The sequence below is a fragment of the Chiloscyllium punctatum genome, chromosome 10, assembly GCF_047496795.1.
Source record: "Chiloscyllium punctatum isolate Juve2018m chromosome 10, sChiPun1.3, whole genome shotgun sequence".
NCBI classification, from domain to species: Eukaryota; Metazoa; Chordata; class Chondrichthyes; order Orectolobiformes; family Hemiscylliidae; genus Chiloscyllium; species Chiloscyllium punctatum.
The window spans coordinates 109,381,507-109,403,835 of record NC_092748.1 but is presented as its reverse complement, the minus strand read 5'-3'; the positions used below and the strand labels follow the sequence as shown (position 1 = coordinate 109,403,835).

The 22,329-nt window shown below is 44.7% G+C and overlaps 1 protein-coding gene across 4 annotated transcripts in view; it reads left to right on the top strand.

The window, feature by feature from the left end:
• Positions 1–22,329, top strand: part of sema5ba (sema domain, seven thrombospondin repeats (type 1 and type 1-like), transmembrane domain (TM) and short cytoplasmic domain, (semaphorin) 5Ba) — a 335,820-nt gene that overhangs the window by 234,270 nt on the left and 79,221 nt on the right. For all 4 annotated transcript variants that reach the window (XM_072579920.1, XM_072579916.1, XM_072579917.1 and 1 more), the window contains exons 13-14: positions 14,207–14,324; positions 19,463–19,644. In XM_072579920.1, coding sequence (XP_072436021.1) covers positions 14,207–14,324; positions 19,463–19,644 — 300 coding nt within the window. The remainder of the gene's footprint in view (positions 1–14,206; positions 14,325–19,462; positions 19,645–22,329) is intronic.

The window sequence follows — 22,329 nt, the reverse complement described above, 5'->3', positions numbered from 1 at the left end:
CTCAGCAAGGCCCCACAGACCTTAATGACCAGACAATGTTTGACAATTGTAACAGTTCTGAGTGGCTTGCCAGGCCACTTTCAAGAGCAGTTAAGAGTCAACCACACCGCTATGGATCTGAAATTATATGTCATCTGGGGTTTGAGGCCCTGTCCCCAGGATATTTACCTGGGCTACTGGATTTCCTGCTCACTGACATTGCTGCTGTGCCACTGCTTCCCTTTAAATAAGGATGAGGGAACAAAATATAACATCTCAAGGTTTGCAGATGATACCAAGTTGGGTGGGAGGGTGAACCGTGTGACAAAGATGCTGAGATCCTTCAGCATGATCTGGACAGGTTGGGTGACTGGGCAAATCAATGGCAGATGCAGTATAATTTGGATAAATGTGAGGTTATTCACTTTGGAAGTAAAAACAAGAAGGCAGATTACTACCTGAATGGTGTAGATTGGGAGAGGGGAGTGTGCAGTGGGACCTGGGTGTCCTGGTGCACCAGTCGCTGACGGTAAGCATGCAGGTGCAGCAGGTGGGAAAGAAGGCAAATGGGATGTTGGTCTTCACTGTGAGAGGTTACAAGTACAGGAGCAGGGACTTGTTGTTGCAGTTATACAGGACCTTGGTGAGGCCACACCTGGAATGTTGTGTGCAGTTTTGATCTCCTTTTCTGAGGAAGGATGCTCTTGCTCTCAAGGGAATGCCGTGAAGGTTTCCCAGGCTGATTCCGGGGGCTGGGGGGGATGGCGTATGAAGAGAGATTGACTAGGTCAGGATTGTTTTCGCTGGAATTCATAGAAACTTATAAAATTCTAACAGGACTGGACAGGGTTGATGCAGGGAGGATGTTCCTGATGGTGGGTGTGTCTGCGAGCAGGGGTCACAGTTTGAGGATTCGGGGGAGGACCATTTAGGATGGAGATGAGGAGTTATGTCTTCACCCAAAGAGTAGGGAGCCTGTAGAATTCATTATCACAGGAAGGAGTTGATACTAAAACATTGAATGTATTCAAGAGGCGCCTAGATGTAGCACTTGGGGAAAATGTGATCAAAGGTTATGGGGAGAAAGCAGGATTAGCCTATTGATCGTGATGAATGGTGGAGCAGGCTCAAAGGGCTGAATGGCTTCCTCCTGCTCCTGTCTTCTATGTTTCTATGTAAAGCATTCTCTCCTTTCTCAACTCCTTAATTCACCACCTCTCCTTCAACAATGCCTTCCCAAACCGTGATCTCTACCACCCATACAGGCAAGGGCAGCAGAGACATGGGGACACCACTACCTCACATTCCCCCCCACGTCACCCACTTGGAAATACATCGCCATTCCTTTAAAATCATTGAGCTTCCTTCCAAAAAGCACTGTGGGTGGCCCTAAAACCCAAAATCTGCAACAAGGCAGCTCACCACCACCTTCACCAGGGCAGTTAGGGATAGCAATATATGTTAGCCCAGTCAAAGAGGCCCACATCCCCTGGATAAATGTATTAGGAGCAGAAGTAGGCCATTTGGCCTCTCAAACCCACTCCACCATTCAATGGCTGATTAGATCATGTTTCAAAATCCACATCCCTGTCTCTCCACTGTAACTTTGGATTCCGTTGCCGAACAAGTATCTATCCACTTCGGCCTCAAGCTAGAAATATTCTATTATTCAGAAAGTCCCGGAACCCTTTGTTGCCCAGGGTGCTGCACTTAACTGTTGCACTGCGGTCAGGTTCCAAGCAGAAATATATACCAATCTGCAGCCACATGGGGAACTCTAAGGAATATACTTGATGAATCCAACATTTTGAGTCTAATTTATGATTATTTCAACTCATGGGAGCCACAAGGTTGTTCAGAGTGTCAGTGTGAACTTGATGAGCTGAATTGTCTGTCTCCACACTGTAGGGATTCTATATTCCCTCCTGCCCCCAAAAACCTTTCATTGCCTTGCTACATTAATAACCTGCCTCACTACGTTCCTTTATGCTCCCTACCCTTGACTAGCTTCCTATACCAAGGTTCAGTTGGCTCATTGATCCTGCAGCACACACTATTGTCGAAACAAGCTGAAAGAGCTTCCGATCTGGTGGACCATGGCAAAAGCTGGCCTCATAGTCTCCTTCCCTCCTTCAGCTGCAGCCGCACTCTACTGTTCCTGAGCTCATACTCATCCAATCAGAGGTGCTATCGTAAGAGGTGTGACTACCTCCTGGTACAAAACACCCTGGCAACCTTTTACTTTTTTGATGTGTCAGTGTCTGCAGCTCAGTCTCCAACTTAATAACTGAGCTCCTCAAATCACAAACATTGATTGCGAATGTATTTACCCTCACCATACTGACAGTGTAGTCAGCAGGTCAGGTCAGCAGGTCAACCAATAGAATCAACGTTTCAGGAAGGGCTCCTGATGAAGGGTTTATGCCTGAAACATTGATTCTCCTGCTCCCTGGATGCTGCCTGACCTGCTGTGCTTTTCCAACACGGCACTCTCGACTCTGAGCTCCAGCATCTGCAGTCCTCACTTTCTCCTAGAAGATTTCAACCCTACTGCGAAGCCTCTTCCAAGGATGCCTACCTTGAAGAAGTTCTCCTCCTCTCTCTACAAAGACCTCCATGAGTCCTTCTCTCACTGGAGCCCCCAAGTCCTCTCCTCTGCCCTGAAGCTCTTCAGCCACGTCCTCTAGCAGACTTGCTACCACAGCCACATCTCCTTCCTCAGTGCCTGCCTACAGAACATTCTGATTCCACATGGACTCTGGACCACATTCAGACCAATCCAGTTTGGACCTGAACAGGATACCCAGTACACACTGCAAATCCAAAATTTTCAACAAAGATTCTTCTTCCGGATCCTCTGCTTCACTTTCCCAGACCTGCAGTGGACCTCTGTAGTTCTACATCCTCAGAAGGATGTGCTCAACAAATGGTGTTTCTCTACTGCATCGGACATAAAAGGACGTAAGCTGAACAAACTTTCATGTACTTCCCTCCATACACGGGTTTCCTCGTACCTTCTGGAACCTCCCCCCGGCCTCTGGAACTGCCCAGACTCCATTAGCCACACGGCTACTCCTTCCACGACCACTGGGGCAATTGATGACGTCACTTCTGCCCCCGATGCCACCGCACGGCCTGCAGCCACTGCCAACCACACCACCTCCGAGATTGCATTCTAACCTTGCTAATCAGTCTCCCATGGGGAACCTTGTTAAACGCCTTACTGAAGTCCATATAGATCATGTCCACCGCTCTGCCCTCATCAATTTTCTTTGTTACTTCTTCAAAAATCTCAATCAAGTTTGTGAGACATGAATTCCCACACACTAAGCCAAGTTGACTATCCCTAATCAGTCCTTGCCTTTCCAAATACATGTACATCCTGTCCCTCAGGGTTCCCTCCAACAACTTGCCCACCACCAACGTCAGGCTCACTGATCTATAGTTGCCTGGGTTGTCCTTACCACCTTTCTTTGTTTTAATTAATTACTTAATCATTTTATTCAATTATTTATTTTGCCTTTTTACACATTATTAACCATATCACCAGTTCCTATATTATTTTCAATCTTGGGTGTAGGACAGACCATAACCACTAACTAGATACTCATCAAGCAATGAGCATCTTTACCTATTGTAGAGAAAGAGCCAATTCCCACAGGATGAAAAAGATTCGGAAGAGCAAAGCGAACCTGTCATTCCTCTCTTGCCCAAACTCCCGTACTCCCATAATTCAAAGCACTCTACTCAAAGGGATGCTCAGTGCTCAGTTGCACTGTGATATCTCTATTCATGTGCTCTGAGTTATCTCAGTTCCAGTACAGACAACCCAGTTTAAGCTAGTTCTCTTAAATGACTAAATGCAGCTGCACACAAGTAGACTGGGTGAAATTTAGATTTTAAGTAGCAAAATATTTGAATGTTATTTGTGAAATGTGAATAAAATTTGACTCTAAGAAGAAGATTTTAATTTCACTTAAAATTCTGGTCAAAACCGCACTCTGTTTTTAAGATATTGTTTGAGGGATAAGTATTGAACAGGACACCAGGGAGAAAATCCTTTCTCTTCTTTGAAGTAGTTGATACAAATTGTGTATTCAGCATGGGATGTGAGTGTTACTGGCTGGGCCAGCATTATTGCCCCTCACTAGTTCTCCTTGACAAGGTGGTGGTGAGCTGCCTTCTTGAACCACTGCAGTCCATCTTCTGTGGGTGGATCCACAATGTCCTTAGGGAGGGAATTGCAGGATTTTGACCCAGCAACAGGGAAGGAATGTCAGAATGGTCAGTGGATTGGAAGGGGACTTGCAGGTTTCCATGTATCTGCTGCCCTTGTCCTTATAGATGGAAGTGAACCTTTTATATTCAACTATTAGTGGTAGGGAAAGTATCGGAGAAGATTCTTAGAATCAGAATTTACTTGCATTTAGAAAGGAATGGACTTATTAGGGCTGGTCCGCGTGGTTTTGCACGGGGGAGATTTTCTCTCACAAATTTGAGTTTTTTGAGGAAGTGATAAAGTTGATTGATGAGGGTAGGGAAGTGAATTTTGTCTGCACAGACTTTACCAAAACATCTGACAAAGTCCCTCATGGGAGGTTGGTCCAGAGGATTAAGGCTTATGGGATCTATGGTGAGTTTGGTAAGTTGGTTACAAACTGACATTGGTCATAGAAGACAGAGGGTAGTTGTGAAGGGTCTGTGACCAGTGATGTTCCACAATGCTAAGTGCTGTGGTTTGCAATATATGATTTAGATGAACATGTACAAGGTCCAATTAGAAAGCTTGCAGGTGACACGAAAATTGGTGGATAGGAATAATGTTGTCAAAGCATGCAGCAGGATTTAGATCAGTTGGAAAGTTGGGCAAAGAAATAGCAGATGGAGTTTAGTCTGAACAAGTGTGACGTGATGCATTGTGGGAGGTCAAGTGCAAGAGGAAAGTATACAGTAAATGGCAGGACCCTTAGGAACATTGATATTCAGAGGGATCTCTGAGTAACTCTCTGAAAGTGACAGCACAAGTAGATAAGGTGGTAAAGAAGGTATACAGCGTGCTTGCCTTCATGTGTCAAGGCAATGAGTATAAAAGTTGGCAGGTCATATTGCAGCAGTATAAAACTTCAGTTAGACTGGATTGGAGTGGAGTGTGCAGTTCTGGTCACTGCACTATAGGAAGGATGTGGAGGATTGGAGAGGGTGCTAAAGAGGTTTACCTGGATTAGCTATAGGTGAGCTTAGACAAACCTGCATTATTTTTGCTATAGCATTGGAGGCTAAGGGGTGACCTGATTGAAGCGTACAAAACTATGTGAGGCATGTATAGAGTGGATAGATGGAGTCTTTTTTCCAGGGTGGAAATGTTAAATACAAGGGGGTGGAGGTCTAAGGCGAGAGGGAGAGAGTTTAAAGGAGATGTGCAAGGCAAGTTATTTTTTACACAGAAGGTGGTAGGTGCCCAGAACACACTACCAGGGGAGATGGTAGAAGCAAATAAGATAGCAACGCTTAAGAAGCCATTTAGAGAGACCCATGAACAGGCAGGGAAGAGAGGGATATGGACTACGTGCAGGCAGATGGGATTAGTTTAGAATGGCATCATGATTGGCAAAGACATGGTGGGCTGAAGGGCCTGTTCCTGTGCCAGACAGTTTCGGTTCTAACTTAAGCTGGATGATTAATGGTTGGCCTCAGTATCTCTGTGCTATACAGAGTGTAAGTAAAATCAGAAAGAATTCCCAGTTGGTAAGAGACATGGATGAATCCTGGGTGGAATATTTGGGAAAGTCAAGTCAAGACGAGATGAGTTGGCATTGTCAATGCTCCTGTCTGGTTGGTCATGCCCTTGGCAATTTGGTAAGTGGCCTTCACCTGTTGGCATACGCCCAGCAATATAAGTGGTTAGAGAATGGAGAAATGGTTGATAGAGTTAGGGTGGCATTCAGCAGAGAAACAGTGTAGGAACTTTCCAACATGGGGAGGTGTTGCTGTCTTTTGTTTTCCTAACATTTAGGATGTGAGGAAGCAGTGGCTACATCTGGGGATAATTAGTTGTTACCCAACTCTCTGTTTAGTTCACTAATCTGTGAGTCAGCTAAGTACCCACACTGTTCAAACACAAATGTCTAGTGTCCACTGTACTACCTAATGAATCACAAACACTCAAAATACTGTACTTGGAAAAAAATTACTTCCTTCCCAACCACCTCATGTCCTAAGTAATATGATTGTCTTCAATTAACACTCCACTTTTTGACCATTCATATTAAATTATATTTTCCCTGGAAATTACTTGTCAAAATTCAATACCTCCTTACAGTTAGGCCAATTTGAATTCAGTTTCCCAGTCCCTTAGGAGTCGGTCTGAAATTTAAACATTCTAGAACCACTTCTTTCTTTGCTGTATTACTTGGTTGGTAGTCAGGTCAGGCAGGGACTTGTTTTCTCTCTTCTCTCCTAGTTTCCCTTTGGACTCAGAGGTGGAGCTCTCTATCACTAATTATGGGAATGATACCAGGAATGAGGGATTTTAGATACAAGGAAAGATTAGAGAAATTGGGCTTATTCTTGTTGGAGCAGAGAAGATTAAGGAGGTAACCTTACTGATTTATTATGAATTAATATTCATAATTTTGACAGGGTAAAGATGATAGTCTGTTTCCACTGGTTGGGTGTCAGTAACTAGAGGGTAACAATTTCAAGATTGTCAGCAAGAGAGCTCGGAGTGAGATGAAGAAAAACCTCTTCACTCGGGGAACTGTTAGGATTTGGAATCCCCTGCCTGGGAGAGCGGTGGAGTTGGATTCCATGGCACATTTCAAGAGAGAGCTGGATGTATATTTGAAAATGATGAGGGCTACAGAGATACTGCAAAGCTTTACTGATTTAAAATACAATATTCATAATTATACATTGCAATTCAACTTTACTGTGTTTGTATCTGCATTTGTGTTTGCTGGTGTGTGTGTGTGCCAGAGTCTCTGTGTGTGTGTGTGTGTGTGTGTGTGTGTGTGTGTGTGTGTGTTTGTCGGCATCTTGAGTGTATATGCATCTGTATATATCAGTGTCTGTATGTATCCATGTGTGAGTTGTGAGTTTGTGTGTGTCAATTTTTGTGTGTGTCAGTATCTATGTGTATAATTGTGTCCCTGTATGTGATTGTGTGTGTCCGTGTGAGTGTTGGTTTCAGAGCCTATATGTGTGTCTGTGTGTGGAGTGTGCATTGGTGTATGTGTGTGATCGAAGGTGACAGAGTCTGTATATGTGTCTGCATGTGTCTATCAGAATGTGTGTTGGCATATGTGTGTGTTGGTGTCTGTGTGTCCATGTGTGTCTGTGTCCGCATGTGTGTTGGTGTTGAAGGTGTGTGCGTGCACACATTTTTCTGTGTGTCTTTGTGTCTCAGTGCATTTTTGTTGGTGGCAGTGTCTGTGTGTCAGTGTCTATGTGTCCATGCGTGTATTGATCTCTGCGTGTATGTGCCTATTTGTACTGATGTCTGTGTGTATTCGTGTGTGTCAGCATCTGTGTGTATACATCAGTGTCTCAGTGTCTGAATGTGTGTGTGTGTGTTTGTGTGTGTTTATGTGTGTGTGGGTGTTTGTGTGTGTCTGTATGTGTATGTCGGGTGGTGTTGCAGTCTCTCTAATCCTACTGTTTTCTGCTGAAGATGGGAACTCATGGAGTGTGTGTGTTGATTCGCTCTGCACTCGGCACAATGGTTCCCACGCTTGCCCTCAGGTGCTGGCACTCTGTCCTTGCCTGCTGCCCACATGCCAGCACTTACAACGTGAGTTAATGATAGAAGCCGAGAGAACAGTCTCAGCTGTCGAGGCTTGCCCTGAAGGAATGCCATTCGGGCAATGTGCCAGAGATGCCAACAATACCTGTGGGACTGCATCATTTACAGGATCCTCGGGTAGGGGCAGAGTTTTTGTGAATGGAGTCTCGGCGACAAAGCATCTGATGGCTTAAGGGTTTCTTTCCTTGTGGTAGTTTTGACAACTGTGAGCAAAGTTGCTGCAAAAGAAGAATGAGACCAGTGGAGCATGATCCCTGAGATTTCATTTAGCAGCAAGGGAGGGTGTGTACAGTTTGCATTATTACAGATGCTGTCCTTCAGATCAGAACTGTGAGAGCAGGTTGTGCTGTGAAATAACTGTCACTGGAGATGGTAGTGGTGGGAAGCACTTGAAGTGATGAACGTGGAGCCTCAGTGCAAGAAGTATGTTGGCACAACATTAAAAGTGTAGTGTCCTACACTTTCTTGTTTGTTCTGTTTTACTGTCGCTTATTGATGCCAACATCTAGAGACAACACGGTAGGAGACACCGTGAAGAAGCTCACTTTGGTTTGTGATGCCTTCAAATGTTTCTAGAGAGTTCTTGCATGCTGTACAATGGTTTTCAGATTCCTTTGTGAGATATCAGCAGTCAACACTCACTGTCAAAAAAAAACCCAGATTCCTGGTAATTGAAGTGGTTCGAGATGATCTTTACGGCTGGCTAACATTTGGCAGCAGTTATGATAAGCTCATATCAACCCTCTGTGTCTCATGCTTCATTCTTGGCTTGCTATGTAGGCCCCTTTGGTAAACAGGACTTGCTGTTAACGTTGCCTTGGCTACTAAGCCAGATCGATGCACGCTATGTTCGTGTGTGGCAGTTGATGACTATCGGTTTACCGGTCGGTGTTCAAGCCCGTGCTTAATCATTTAGGATTCTTAAATGAGCGATACTCAGTGTTCACTACATCCCCTCCTCGTTTCAATAAGCATTTTGCAACACAGCAGAAGGCCCATATTTTTTATTCACTTGTGGGACACAGGCTCCCAACATGTGCAACACCACAGTGATCGAATTCGCTTTGGAGAAAGTGATCCTTGTTTCTATAAGGCAGTCAAGGAAGAGAGCACGGGTGTCCGAGGTCACAGTGATGTCGTGGTTAACTCGCTAGCAGCCTTGGCTAATAATCCAGAGAGCATGCGAAAGAAACAAATCCCATGGTTGTAGTTTGAGCATTGACTGATGCCAAAGGCAGACAGAGGCTGACGAGTTGGTCCACCGAGCTCCTTCCAACACACAATAATACATCATGACTTGTCGGGTATCCCCAGGCCCGAGCAATGCAATGTAATGTCAGACATTTGTTGGAATGGTCCTAAACCGTGGCATCCTTTACACTGGCTGAGTGCGCCAGTGAGGAGGTAATGGAAGAGGAACCTAAAGACCATTCCCTCCACGACTACCTAGTCAGGTCCACACCCCTCAACCAACTCACCCTCCCGTCCTGGCACCCCCCCCCGCCACCGCAGGAATTGCAAAACCTGCGCCCACACCTCCCCCCTCACCTCCATCCAAGGCCCCAAAGGAGCCTTCCACATCCATCAAAGTTTTATCTGCACATCCACCAATGTCATTCATTGTATCCGTTGCTCTCGATGTGGTCTCCTTTACATTGGGGAAACTGGACGCCTTCTCGCAGAGAGCTTCAGGGAACATCTCCATGACACCCGCCAATCAACTTCGCCGCCCCATGGCCGAACATTTCAGTTCCCCTTCCCATTCTGCTGAGAATGTGCAGGTCCTGTGCCTCCTTCCCCACCACTCCCTCACCACCAGACGCCTGGAGGAAGAACGCCTCATCTTCCGCCTCAGAACCCTTCAACCCCAGGGCATCAATGTGGACTTCACCAGTTTCCTCATTTCCCCTCCCCCCACCTTACCCCAGTTCCAAACTTCCAGCTCAGCGCCATCCTCATGACCTGTCCCACCTGTCAATCTTCCTTCCCACCTATCCACTCCACCCTCCTCTATCACCTTTACCCCCACCTCCATCCACCTATTGCACTCCCAGCTACCTTCTCCCCAGCCACACCCCCACCCATTTATCTCTCCAACCCCCGAGGTTTCCAGCCTCATTCCTGATGAAGGGCTTTTACCTGAAACGTCAATTGTCCTGCTCCTCGGATGCTGCCTGACCTGCTGTGCTTTTCCAGCATCACTCTAATCCTGCTCCACTGATCAAGACTGTTGTGGCTAATCTTGGACTTCAACACTGAAGTATAAAAAGTGATGGTAATCTCAGCAGACCATAGGGTTACCCTCTCATTAGAGGGAAATGACTGGTGATGGTTTAACCTGAGGGTCACCAAGCCTCAGGTGGGGGGAAAGCGATTAAGAAGGCATGTCCTTCATGGTGACCTCAGCTAGTGCACAGATTGAAGCCACACTGTTGGTATCAATCTGCATCGCTTACCAGTTGTCCAGCCAACTGAGCTAACAAACCCACATCAGTGCCATTTGACTGCTCACTCTCCGTATATACTCAATAACAGAACATCTACAACCTTATGGGATGGAGAATTTTAAAGATTCTCAATCCTTTAAACAAATTCATTTGCCCTCATTTCACTGCTAAATGGGATAAACATTGGATGAAAAATGGTAGACTTTCAAAAGAGAGATGAACAGGGTGCAAGCTTGGTACACATACAAGAGCAATAAATACAGGGTGAGTGCCAAAGCTGGAGCACCTTGGATTGCTAAGGATATTGGTGAGGAAGTAAGGAAGAGAAAGGAGGCATGTGATGTGTACAGGAATAATAATAACAATGGACATCATAGAGTGCATCTAAAGGCAGGAGAAAGGTTAAGGCTGGAACAAGGAAGGCTAAGGGGAAACATGAGGAAAGGATGGCAGGCTGCACACAAACAATTGATAAACTATTCTTCAAACATATTGATAGCAAAAGATGAGAGAAGGACAGAGTGGGGCCCATAAGGAACAATCAATCACCTTGCAGCAAAAGGGACTAAGTGAGTAATTTGCTTCTACTTTCACTCAAAATCAAAATGGTGATAAGGCCCAGTTGAAATGGGGCTGTGAGTGAATGAGCAGTGTAGTGACAGGTAGAGAGGAGATGTTGAAAAGGCTGGTAGCAACCCAGGCAGAGAAGTCACCATGCCCAGTGAAAATAAAGACCATAAGACATAGAAGCAGAACTGGCCATTCAGTCCATCGAGGTAAAAACAATGACTGCAGATGCTGAAAACCAAATACTGGATTAGTGGTGCTGGAAGAGCACAGCAGTTCAGGCAGCATCCAACGAGCAGCGAAATCGACGTTTCGGGGAAGGGCTTTTGCCCGAAACGTCGATTTCGCTGCTCGTTGGATGCTGCCTGAACTGCTGTGCTCTTCCAGCACCACTAATCCAGTATTCAGTCCATCGAGTCTGCTCTACCATAAAAGGTAGGGAACAGGATAGGTACAGGTCATTCCTCAGTCCAGAGACGAGTTGAAATGGTCTTCCTAGAGATCAGTGTTGGGGCCCTTGCTTTTTCTGATTTATATAAACGGTTTGGAGATGGTTGTTGAGGGTAAAGTCTCTAAATTTGCAAATGATACTAAGCTAGGGAGAATGGTGAAGTGTGAGGGCAATGCTGAGCAACTTCCGAGGGACATTGGCAGGTTGGCCAAATGGGCAGGCAGCTGGCAGACCAACTTTAAAGCAGAGAAATGTGAGGTAATGCATTTTGGAAGAAGAAATGCGGAGAGACAATACAGGCTCAATGCTCAAGGGAGTACAAGAGAAGCAGAGGAACCTCCGGGTTGGAGGGGGCCAGGCAAGTTGAAACAGTTATTAAGAAGGCTTAGTGGATCCTTGGGTTTAGAAATAGATGCATAGAGTATAAAAGCAGGGGAATGATTCCACACCTCTGCAAATCATCGATTAGACCACATTTGGAGCATTGTGCTCAGTTCTAAGTATCTCTTTAAGGAAGGATGTTAAAGCCCAAAAGAGAGTGCAACGGAGATCTACTAGAATGATATCAGGCAAAGACCCAGGAGGGAGGTTAGATACAAGAAAAGATGAGAGAAAGTAGGTTAATGCTCCTTGAAGCAGAGAAGGTTAAGAGATGATCTTGTTGAGGTGTTCAAAATTATGAACAATTTTGACAGAATAAAGAGGGATATTCTTTTTCCATGAGTTGGTGTGTCAGTAACTAGGGGGTCACAATTTCAAAGATTAGCAGCTGGAGATCTAGGAGTGAGATGTGGTGAAACTTCTTTACTCAGAGAGTTGTTAGGATTTGCAATGGGCTGCCTGGGGGAGTGGCGGAGGCGGATTCTATAGGAGGTTTCAAGAGAGAGCTGGATATATATTTGAAAGTGATGAATTTAGAGAGCTACAGAGATCGGGCTGGAGAATGGAACTAGCTGGGTAGTTCTTTCGGGAGTCAGTACAGACACGATGGGTTGAATGGTCTCCTTCTGTACTGTAAAATCCTATTTTTCTAAACATTTGCCTTGTAGTCCTGAGGATGTGTCCCTGTGTTCTAGATTCCACAACCAGTGAAAATGAGCTCTCAGTGTCTGTCTTCTACAGTATTGCCTCTCATTCTCTGAACACCAAAGTTAGATCAGTTCATATGTTACAGCCTCTCATCTCAAGATAGCACCTCATCCCAGGGAGCAATCCAGTGAATTGTATTGTTCTGCCTCCAATGCAAATATATCCTTCTTGAATGTGGCAACTAAAACTGGACATAGTATTCCAGGTGTGGTCACTGCAAAGACTTGGACAATTGTAGCAAAAAGCTTCACTAGATTTAATATCTCTTAAGGACAACATGCCCAACAAAGTGGCATGCCATTAAGGGATATTTCGGACTTTGTATTAATGTCTCAGTGAGGCATGACCTTTGACCATATAGATTTCTTGGTCAGAGGTAAGAGTGCTGCTCACTGAAACACAGCTGGGATGGAAAGAAAGATTTTCATATGAGCAGGTCCGAACTAAACTGAGCACAGATGGTCTGCAATTTTGCCAGAGATCTTCAGATTTCATCAGGGGCCTGAGAAACAATTCTACCTGTTGTTGTTGCTTTCAAATTCTACAAAATCTGGAAGCAAGAACATCAATTATAAAGTGACATTAACACAGTGAAATGTAATCTCCCAAAAGGTGCCATATCCAGTATCAATTTTCAAGCCTGATTTGATATGGAGCCATTTGAGATGTTCGGACATCAAGCACACAGGAGATTTGAAATACAATCAGAAAGCACTAGAGAAACTCAGCAGGTCTGGCAGCATTTGTGGAGAGAGAAACAGAGTTAATGTTTCAAGTCCAATTGCTCTTCTTCGTAACTTGGATATGAAGACTGATGATTTGGTGACCAAATATTTGATTAGAGAGCTAAATTTTAAGGAGCTTCCTGAAGGAGAAGAGAGAGAGAGAGAGAGAAAGAGCAAGAGAAACGGAGAGGAAAGGAAATTTTGAGCTTAGAGCTGACAATTAAAATTGAAGATGCATAAAAGATCAAAATTGGGGGTGTAAAGTTATTGAAGAGTGTTGTAGAGAGGGAAGAAATTGCAAAGATGGGGGTACAAGGAGAAAAGAGTTCAAGGAGGGATTTGAAAGGAAGGATGAAAATCTTTGAGGTCAAGGCAGTAGTAAATGGGAGCTGTCAAGCACAGAGTGGTGTTGTGTGAGTGGGCCTGTGAGAACGAAAACACAAATTAAACATCTGTCTCAGGCTGGAGTTTCAGGAGCAGATGAGAATGGTGCCAAAAAGAAAGAGGGTGTCAGTGAATAATTGTCATGACAACAAAGGTTTGCGAACCAGGTCATGTTGACCTTACAGCTCCTGCATTACCTGCCTGTTTCATCTACACTGCTCCTCATGCACTAAAAAGGTAAAGTCAACAAAATTACCAGACTTCGCGCATTTTTATTCCCGATTTCTCAACCGCGTGCTCCTTATTACTGACCAATGACCTTCTCTCGTTATGCTGCTGCCCCCTGTGTTGGGTCCTTTGAAACAAACAAATTTGTCTTTACGCCATTTGAAGATTTATTTAACAGATCTCTGGATCAGGTGGCAGTGAGGACGACAGATGCTGGAGATTAGAGTCAAGATTGTGGTGCTGGAAAAGCACAGCAGGTCAGGCAGCGTCCGAGGAGCAGGAAAATCAACGTTTCGGGCAAAACTTGATGAAGGGCTTTTGCCCAAAACGTTAATTTCCTGCTCTTTGGATGCTGCCTGACCTGCTGTGCTTTTCCAGCACCACACTCAGATCTCTGGGTCGGACAACACACAGTCCCTGAAAAGTTTGAAAGAAATTTTCTCTGTGATTAGAACATTTAACTTTGGTAATGGATTTTGTGTGGGGTTTTTTTTTTCCTGTTGTTTAATTATTCATGGTGGCATCTGATTGGCAGAAATTGTCTGGGAGTGAGGGATCCTTACTGTGGCTGGGACCTGAGACAGAAGCGATGTACCACCATTGAAGACAGTTCCAACATGAGCCTGTGGAGGCAGAACATCACAGAATGTCCGGTATGAACACATCTATCTCAAATACTTCCCATCAATGTCACCTTTGTTAGAGGAAGGATATTATTAACTTGGAGAGGGTTCAGAAAAGATTTACCAGAATGTTGCCAGGGAATGGAGGGTTAGAGTTCGGAGTGTAGGGGGTTGAGGGGGGATTTCATAAAATCATGAAGGGCACAGATAAGGTGAATGGCAGGTGTCTTTTCCCTAGGGTGGGGGGAATTCAAATCTAGGGGTGCATATTTTTAAAGTGAAAGGAGAAAGATTTTAAAAAGTGCAAGAGGCATCTTTTACATAGAGAGTGGTTCGTGTGTGGAATGAACCTCCAGTGGAAGTAGTGGATGCAAGTATAGTTACAACATTTAAACAACATGTGGCTAAATGAATATGAAATGTTTGGAGGGATATGGGCCAAACGCAGGCAGGTGGGACTAGTTTAGATTTGGAGACTAATTTAGTTTGGGATTATGGTTGGCATGGACTGCTTGGACCGAAGGGTTGGTTTCTGTGCTGTATGACTCTATATCCTTTTGTTACTGAAAATACAGGGACAGTTGTGATAAATACAAAGAAGGCAAATGACATGTTGGTCTTCATACTGAGAGGATTTGAGTACAGGAGCCAGGATGCCTTGCTGCAATTATGCAGAGCCTTGGTGACACCACATCTAGATTATTGTGTGCAGTTTTGGACTCCTTATCTGAGGAAGGATGTGCTTACTATGGAGGGAGTGCAACAAAGGTTTGCCAGACTGATTCCTGGGTTGACGGGACTGAGTTATGAGGAGAAACTGCATCGGTTAGGATCCATTGGAGTTTAGAAGAATAAGGGGGGATCTCACAGAAACCCACAGAATTCCAACAGGTCCAGACAGGGCAAATGCAGGAAGGATGTTCCTGATGCAGAATCAGCGGGTTACAGTCTAAGGATAAATGGTAGGCCATTTAGGACAGAGATCAGGAGAAATTTCTTAACCCAGAGAGCGGTGAGCCTGTGGAATTCTCTGCCACAGGGAGTGGTTGAAGCTAAAAGAAATGGAATGTTTTCAAGAAGGAATTAGTTATAATTCTTCAGGCTAAAGAGATCAAAGGGTATGGGGAGAAAGCAGGAAGAGGATACTGGATTGGATGATCAGCTATGATTGTAATAAATGGTGGAGCAGGGTTGAAGGGTTGGGTGGCCTACTCCTCCAGTTCTCTATTGTAAAGAAATAGACGGGCTATCAAAGCCTTTTATCTTGCACTCATCAAGACAGGTGCACAAGGGGCAACACTCTGAGAAAAGCATGCTGATTGGTTGGCAAAGTCGACTTGTCAGTAGGTATTACCGTGGAGAGTGCACCAGGCCTGTGTTCTTATTTAATTGGAAAATAATATGCAATGCCTGGATAGGTTCCTTTGTCCCACACAGGACAGGGCCTGCTAAATGTACATATATTGATGCATATTTGTTCATGTTGGGAGTCCAGCTCATACTCTTAAATCAATTGTTAGTATAATCCTTAGCACACTGGGGAATTGTTGAGTCACATCGACATAGACATTTTGTTTTGAGATTTGAAAACACAACCTGCTTTATGACACTCGGCCTATTGCGAAAAACCAAAGAAATGAGTGCAAGGTGAACAACTTCAAAAGCAAATCTCTTCCCCTCAGCCAAATTCAAGTTCCGTCCAGCCAAATGGCTAGAATATCCACTCGTTCACTTCTGGCTGTCTTTTCTATCCAGGCATTGTCAGGGGTTTGGAGTTGATTTAGAAGGAATACATTGATGTCGTGCCCAAGGTGAGATTCTTCCCTTACCATGGAGAGACTGAGCAGCTGACCTTTATAGGGCTGTTCCAAATGATGAAGGACTTTTGTGATAATAAGTGAGGTGAAACTGTTACTGTTGAGAGAAGGGTTGGTAACCAAGGACCAGTGTAGAGATGATGAACGTAGTGGGTTGTTAACATTGGAGTGAAGGAATGGTGGAAGCAGATTCGATTGTGACAATGGCCTTGTCAGAAAAGGCCACCTTCCTTTGAATAGACAAAAAAAATTCAGAAGTCACATGGCATCAGGTTATAGTCCAACAGATTTATTTGAAACCACAAACTTTCAGAATGCTGCCCCTCCATCACATGAAGTGGGGTGATTTCACCCGATGAAGGAGCAGTGCTCAAAAGCTTGTGATTTCAAATAAACCTGTTGGACTATAACCTGGTGTTGTGTGACTTCTGACTTTGTCCACCCCAGTCCAACACTGGCACCTCCACATCATAGATTAAAAAAAAAACTCGCAAAGGGGTATTTAGTGGATACCTTTGGGGAAATAATGTGCAAAGCTGTGAAGGGAGAGGGATGGGTTGGCACTGTTGGGATAACCAACACTGATACAATGGGCTGACTGGCCTCCTTCTTTACTTCCAGGTTCTAACTTGTTAATTTTCTGTTGGCCTGACCTATTTCTTCTTGGGTTTTTCTTGACAGCTGGTCCATGCTGCAAATTAAACATAAAGACAACAACTGGAAGAGAGGGGAATCATCTTTCAGGCTATACTTAGATAGCAAATTAAAAATAAACAAGAGTCTTTCACAGCCTTGATATCGTGACGCTTTTTACAGTCAATTAAGCCTGTTTAAAGTGTAATGTTATTCGGGGAAGGAAATCTGCCATCCTTAGTGCAGTCTACAAGCGAGTCCAGACCCACAGCAATGTGTCAGAACTCTTAACTCACCTCCAGCAAGTGCTGACCTTTGCCAACAAAGGCCACATTGCAAGAAACAAACTATTTCCAAAAATAATGGCAGGAAGTGTTGCAACAACATGGTGCACAGCAAGATCCCAGGATCATCCCTGAGATCAATGAGCAAATCGGCTGTTTTACTTCGTGGTCATGTTTGAAGGATGAATAATGATGGAGGTCGAGGTTTAACACCTCATCCAAGAGGCAGTGCCTTCCTTCACTGGAGTATTTGTCTAGATTTTGTCATCTAGTCTCCACGATTAACTTGCAACGTCTCGACTCAGAGACAGTTACCCACTGAGTCAAGACTGACACATTAAATAAATGGCACAGGAAAGCAGACATTTTGCTATGTGTTATTCATTAATGGCAATGTTTTAAAAAGCTCACACTTGCATGCTAATATGATCTGTTTGCTGATTTTAAATAATATTCTAATACTCTGGGCTAGCTGTTAATTTTAACAGATGGCAGGGTATTTACCTGTTCCCTCTTTTGATAGAGCTTATGAATTTGCTAACAGACTCATCAAAAAGTTAGGTGAATAAGTTTTTTTGTTAACATCAGAAGCATGAAAGTTCCTGACATTTGACAAAAATGTCTTCCCAATATTAAACTGCCAAAGAATGGCATGATTACGTTGAAGTGGTGGCCATGATGTGGAGGTGCCAGTCTTGGATGGGGGTGGACAAAGGCAGAAGTCACATGACACCAGGTTATACCAACAGGTTTATTTGAAATTACAATGTACCTGATGAAGGAGCGGTGCTCCGAAAGCTAGTGATTTCAAATAAATTCGTTGGGCTATAACCTGGTGTTGTGTGACTTGTGATTACATTGAAATGGTTAAGGGTTCATGTGGCACAGTGGTTTTTTTCCTGCCTCTGAACTCAAGGAGGCTTGACTCAAAGTCCCAACCTGCTGCAGAAATCCAAATAATATCTTTTAACAGGTTGGTTAGAACATGTCTTCTCACCTTCGGGGTAATTGGAAAGATTTGGGACAATGCAGTTAGTTAACAAAGATAAAAATGTGACTCATTAAAGTGATGCGGTGTTTAGGTTGTGATTGGCATTGGTCAGTGACAGATACCAGGGCAACTTGAGTCAATCTTCTGGGCCGTGTGTAGCCTCAATTTGTACCAATTTCCTTTTGTCCATCATCCTTGTCCTCACACACATTTATAATTCTAATCCGTCTCAGAACTCTTCCAGTCCTAACATCCTCAATGATCTCTCCAATACTCCATCCCCAGATGACCGTCTTTGCCTCACAAAGGGCAGCTGTGACTTCAGCTGTTTTTGACCCTAAGCTCAGAGTTCCCTTCTTAAACTTCTTGACTTCCCTCTCTTTCTTAAGGCCCATGTCTTTGACCAACTGTTTGGTGCCCTGCCTGAATATCACTTAGAGTCAGTCTTTGCTTAATTATGGAGAAAGTGAGGACTGCAGATGCTGGAGAGTCAGAGTCGATAACTGTGGTGCTGGAAAAGCACAGCAGGTCAGGCAGCATCCAAGGAGCAGGTGAATCGACATTTCCGGCATAGGCCCTTCATTAGGAATGTGGAGGGGAAAAAGAGCTGAGCTCATGCACCAAACAATCACACCACCCTGTGGCCGACCTGTTCAATCCCCTTCCGACTCCCCTAAGAAAATACGAGTCTTCGGCCTCCTCCACAACCAAATCCAAGCCACCCGCCAATTGGAGGAAGAACGCCTCATCTTTCACCTTGGGACCCTTCAACCACATGGCATCAACATCAGCTTCACTAGTTTCCAAATCTCCCGTCCACCCACTTCATCCCAGATCCAACTCAACACCACCCTCATGACCTGTCCTACCTGTCCATCTTCCTTCCCACCTATCTGCTCCATCCTCCCCACCGACCTATAACTATCAGCCCCCACCTGCATCCACCTATCGTATTCCCAGCTACCTTACCCCAGCCCCACCCCCACCCCCTTATGTATCTCTCAGCCCCCTTCACCGAACGTACACCCCCACATTCATGGTGAAGGGCTTAGGCCCGAAACAGTGACTCTCCTGCTCCTTGGATGCTGTCTGACCTGCTGTGCTTTTCCAGCGCCACACTTTGCGACTTTGCCTAATTATGCCTTGCAATTGTTCACTGTGTTTGAGGTGCTATATAAATCCAAGTTGTCATTGGGAGGAACATTTCTGAGGTAGTGCTGTGCAACCTTTGGTTTTGGAGAGGCTTAGTCTTCCCCCATCTCTCTTTTCCAACAACATTGATGCATTGCAGGGCAAGGCAAGAGAACTGGTAGGGGTCAGTCTTTAATGGGTGCAGACATTTTTCCTCCTTAAGAAACACAACAGCTCACAATACTGCGCTACGTTTCCGCGACATTTGAAATTATGTTCGCTCCACCTGACTGTTGGGATTCTTTGACGCAGGTGAGAAACCTCACTGTGGACGGTGAATTCGGGCCATGGTCTCCGTGGCAACTGTGCGAGCATGCAGACAAAGAGGCCACTGGATCGTGCACGTGCCGCTCCAGATCGTGTGACAGCCCTGCCCCGCGGTGTGGAGGTCATGAGTGTGTCGGAGCCCGGATCGAGGTGGCCAATTGCTCGAGGTAAGGGGATGGAAATAGTGACTTCACAGAAGGTAGACCAACAAAAGCAATGTGGAGTCAGTGCCAAATATATGTTTCTTTAATCTATCACCTTGGTTCTAGCTGATGGCCATTATGCCTCAAGGTCAAAAGGCTGTTGGGACTGGCACCACTCCAACCCTTGACCTATCATAGTACTGAATGAGTGCTGCATTGGCACAGGTGCCAGTCTTTAGAAGGGATATAAAAATGTGGGGGTTAGCCCCATGGCATTGTTGAGTGTACCCACCCTGGCCAACTTATCTCTTCCAACCAATTCATCAGAGAAATAAGCAAACCCGATCTTCACCTGCGATCTAAGTAAGCTTAGATGACATGGGATTTAGGGAGAGTTGCCTATTGGATACATGGGCTTGACGGTAGGAGACAGAGGGTTGTCATGGAGGGTTGTTTTTTGGACTGGAGGCCTGTGACCAGTGGTGTTCCGCAGGGATCGGCGCTGGATCCACTTTTGTTTGTCTTAAATAACCGATTTGGATGAGGATATTAGAGACATGATCAGTAAATTTGTGGATCACATCAAGATTGGTGGTGGAGTAGACAGTGAAGAAAGTTACCTAAGGTTGCAAAGGGACCTTGATCATTTAGGCCAATGGGGTGAGGAGTGGCAGATGGAGTTTAATTTGGGTAAATGTAAGGTATTTTGCATTTTGGTAAAACAAACAAGTGCAGGACTTATATAGTTAATGGTAGGGCCCTGAACAGAGAGACCCAGGGGTTCAGATACATAGTTCTTTGAAAGTTGTGTCACAGATAAACAGGGTGGTTAAGAAGGCATTTAGCACGCTTGCCTTCATTACTCAGACCTTTGAGTATAGGGGTTGTTACATAATATTGAGGTCGTGCAGGATGTTGGTGTGGGCACTTATTAAATTGGAGGGGACCGAGAAAAGATTTACCAGCATGTTGCTGGAACTGGAAGGTTTAAGTTATAAGGAGAGGCTGGATAGTTGGGACTTCTTTCCCTGGAGCAAAGAAGGTGGAGGGGTAACTTTAAAGACGTTTACAAAATAATGAGGGCCATAGGTGGGGGAATAGCAAAGATCCTTTCCCTAGGATGGGGGAGTTCAAAACTTGTGGGCATATTTTTACAGTGACAGGAGAAAGATTTAAAAGGGACCTGAGAGGCAACTTTTTCACACAGAGGGTGGTTCGTATGTGGAATGAACAGCCAATGGAATTGATAGATGCAGGTACACTATTGCAACATTAAAAAGCCGTTTGGAGACGTACATGAATAGGAAACATTTAGAGGAATATGGGCCAAATGCAGGTAAGTGAGGCTAGTTTAATTTGGGAAACTTGGTCAGCACAGATGGATTGGATGAAGGGTCTGTTTCCATGCTGTCTGACTTTGTCACTCTATGACTCTAAGTTTTGAGAACTTGAGATTAATTTTCCGATTCCAAGAGAGATTTGATTCCCTGCAATGATTAGATGTTTGAAGGGATTTCAGCAGGGTTATTCAAGGGCTGTGTGCCTCTTTCACAGTTTGGAAGGAGACTTCAGTACCTTCAGCCTTAGAGGACTTCTTCAGCCAGTCAGGTTAACATTGCCAATGTTAAACATATCCTAAACATCACCAGTACAGTATGTTGCTGCATGATGGGAGTCACTGTTATCTGAAATAATGGGGCAAGGTTGAATCATAGAGTTACAGGCAAAGGAGTCAGCAACTACAGAAACAAGAGGGATGTAATAAGAGGACAAATGACAGTGTTACAGTTTTACAGAGACTTTTCATGTTTTATATACAGAGCAGAGATATATTGCTGAGGCTGTTTGAAGGCTCTGGTCAGACTACATTTGCAATATTGTGAGCAATTTTGGGCCCTGTATCTAAGGAAGGATGTGCTGGTGTTGGAGGGAGTCCAGGGTCCATTTACAAGAAAGATCCTGCAGATGAAGGGTTTGTCACATGAGTACTTGAGGACTGGGGGTCTGCACTTGATGGAGTTTAGAAGGATGTGGTGTGGAATCTAAGTAAAACATACAGAGTGCTGAGAGGCCTGGATAGAGTGAGCGTGGAGAAGATGTTTCCACTAGTAGAAGAGATTAAGACTCCAGAGCATAGCCTCAGGATGAAAGGACGACCCTTGAGAACTGAGATGGGGAGGGTGGTGAATCTGTGGAACTCATTGCTGCAGAGGGCTGTGGAGACCAAGTCATTGAGTATTCTAAGACAGAGATAGATGGGTTGTTGACTGGTCAGGAGATCAAGGGTTACAGGGAGAAGGCAGGTTGAGAAACATATCAGCCATCATCAAATGCAGACTTGTTGGGCCGAAAGTCCTAATTCTACTCCAATCCGTGATAGTCTAATGGATTTCAAATTGTCCGAAAGCTTTTTACCTCCCATCATTGAAAGGTAAAAAGTTGAAGGAGTTCATTTGGCCCATCATTATCTGTCCTTGCCCTGTAAGAGAATGATCTGGTTCGGCCAGCCTCCATCTTCTTCCAATCCCAGGGCCCGACAGATGCCTCTCCTTCATGTATTTATTCACTTTCCTGTCACCAGTCCTGACAGAATCCGCTACCACCATCTTTTAAGGCAGTCCGTTCCAAACGTGAGCGGCCTGCAGCTGGGAGGAGCAAAGTGCTTTCTGAGCCACAATACGAGAAGCTTGACAGCTAACTTGTACACAG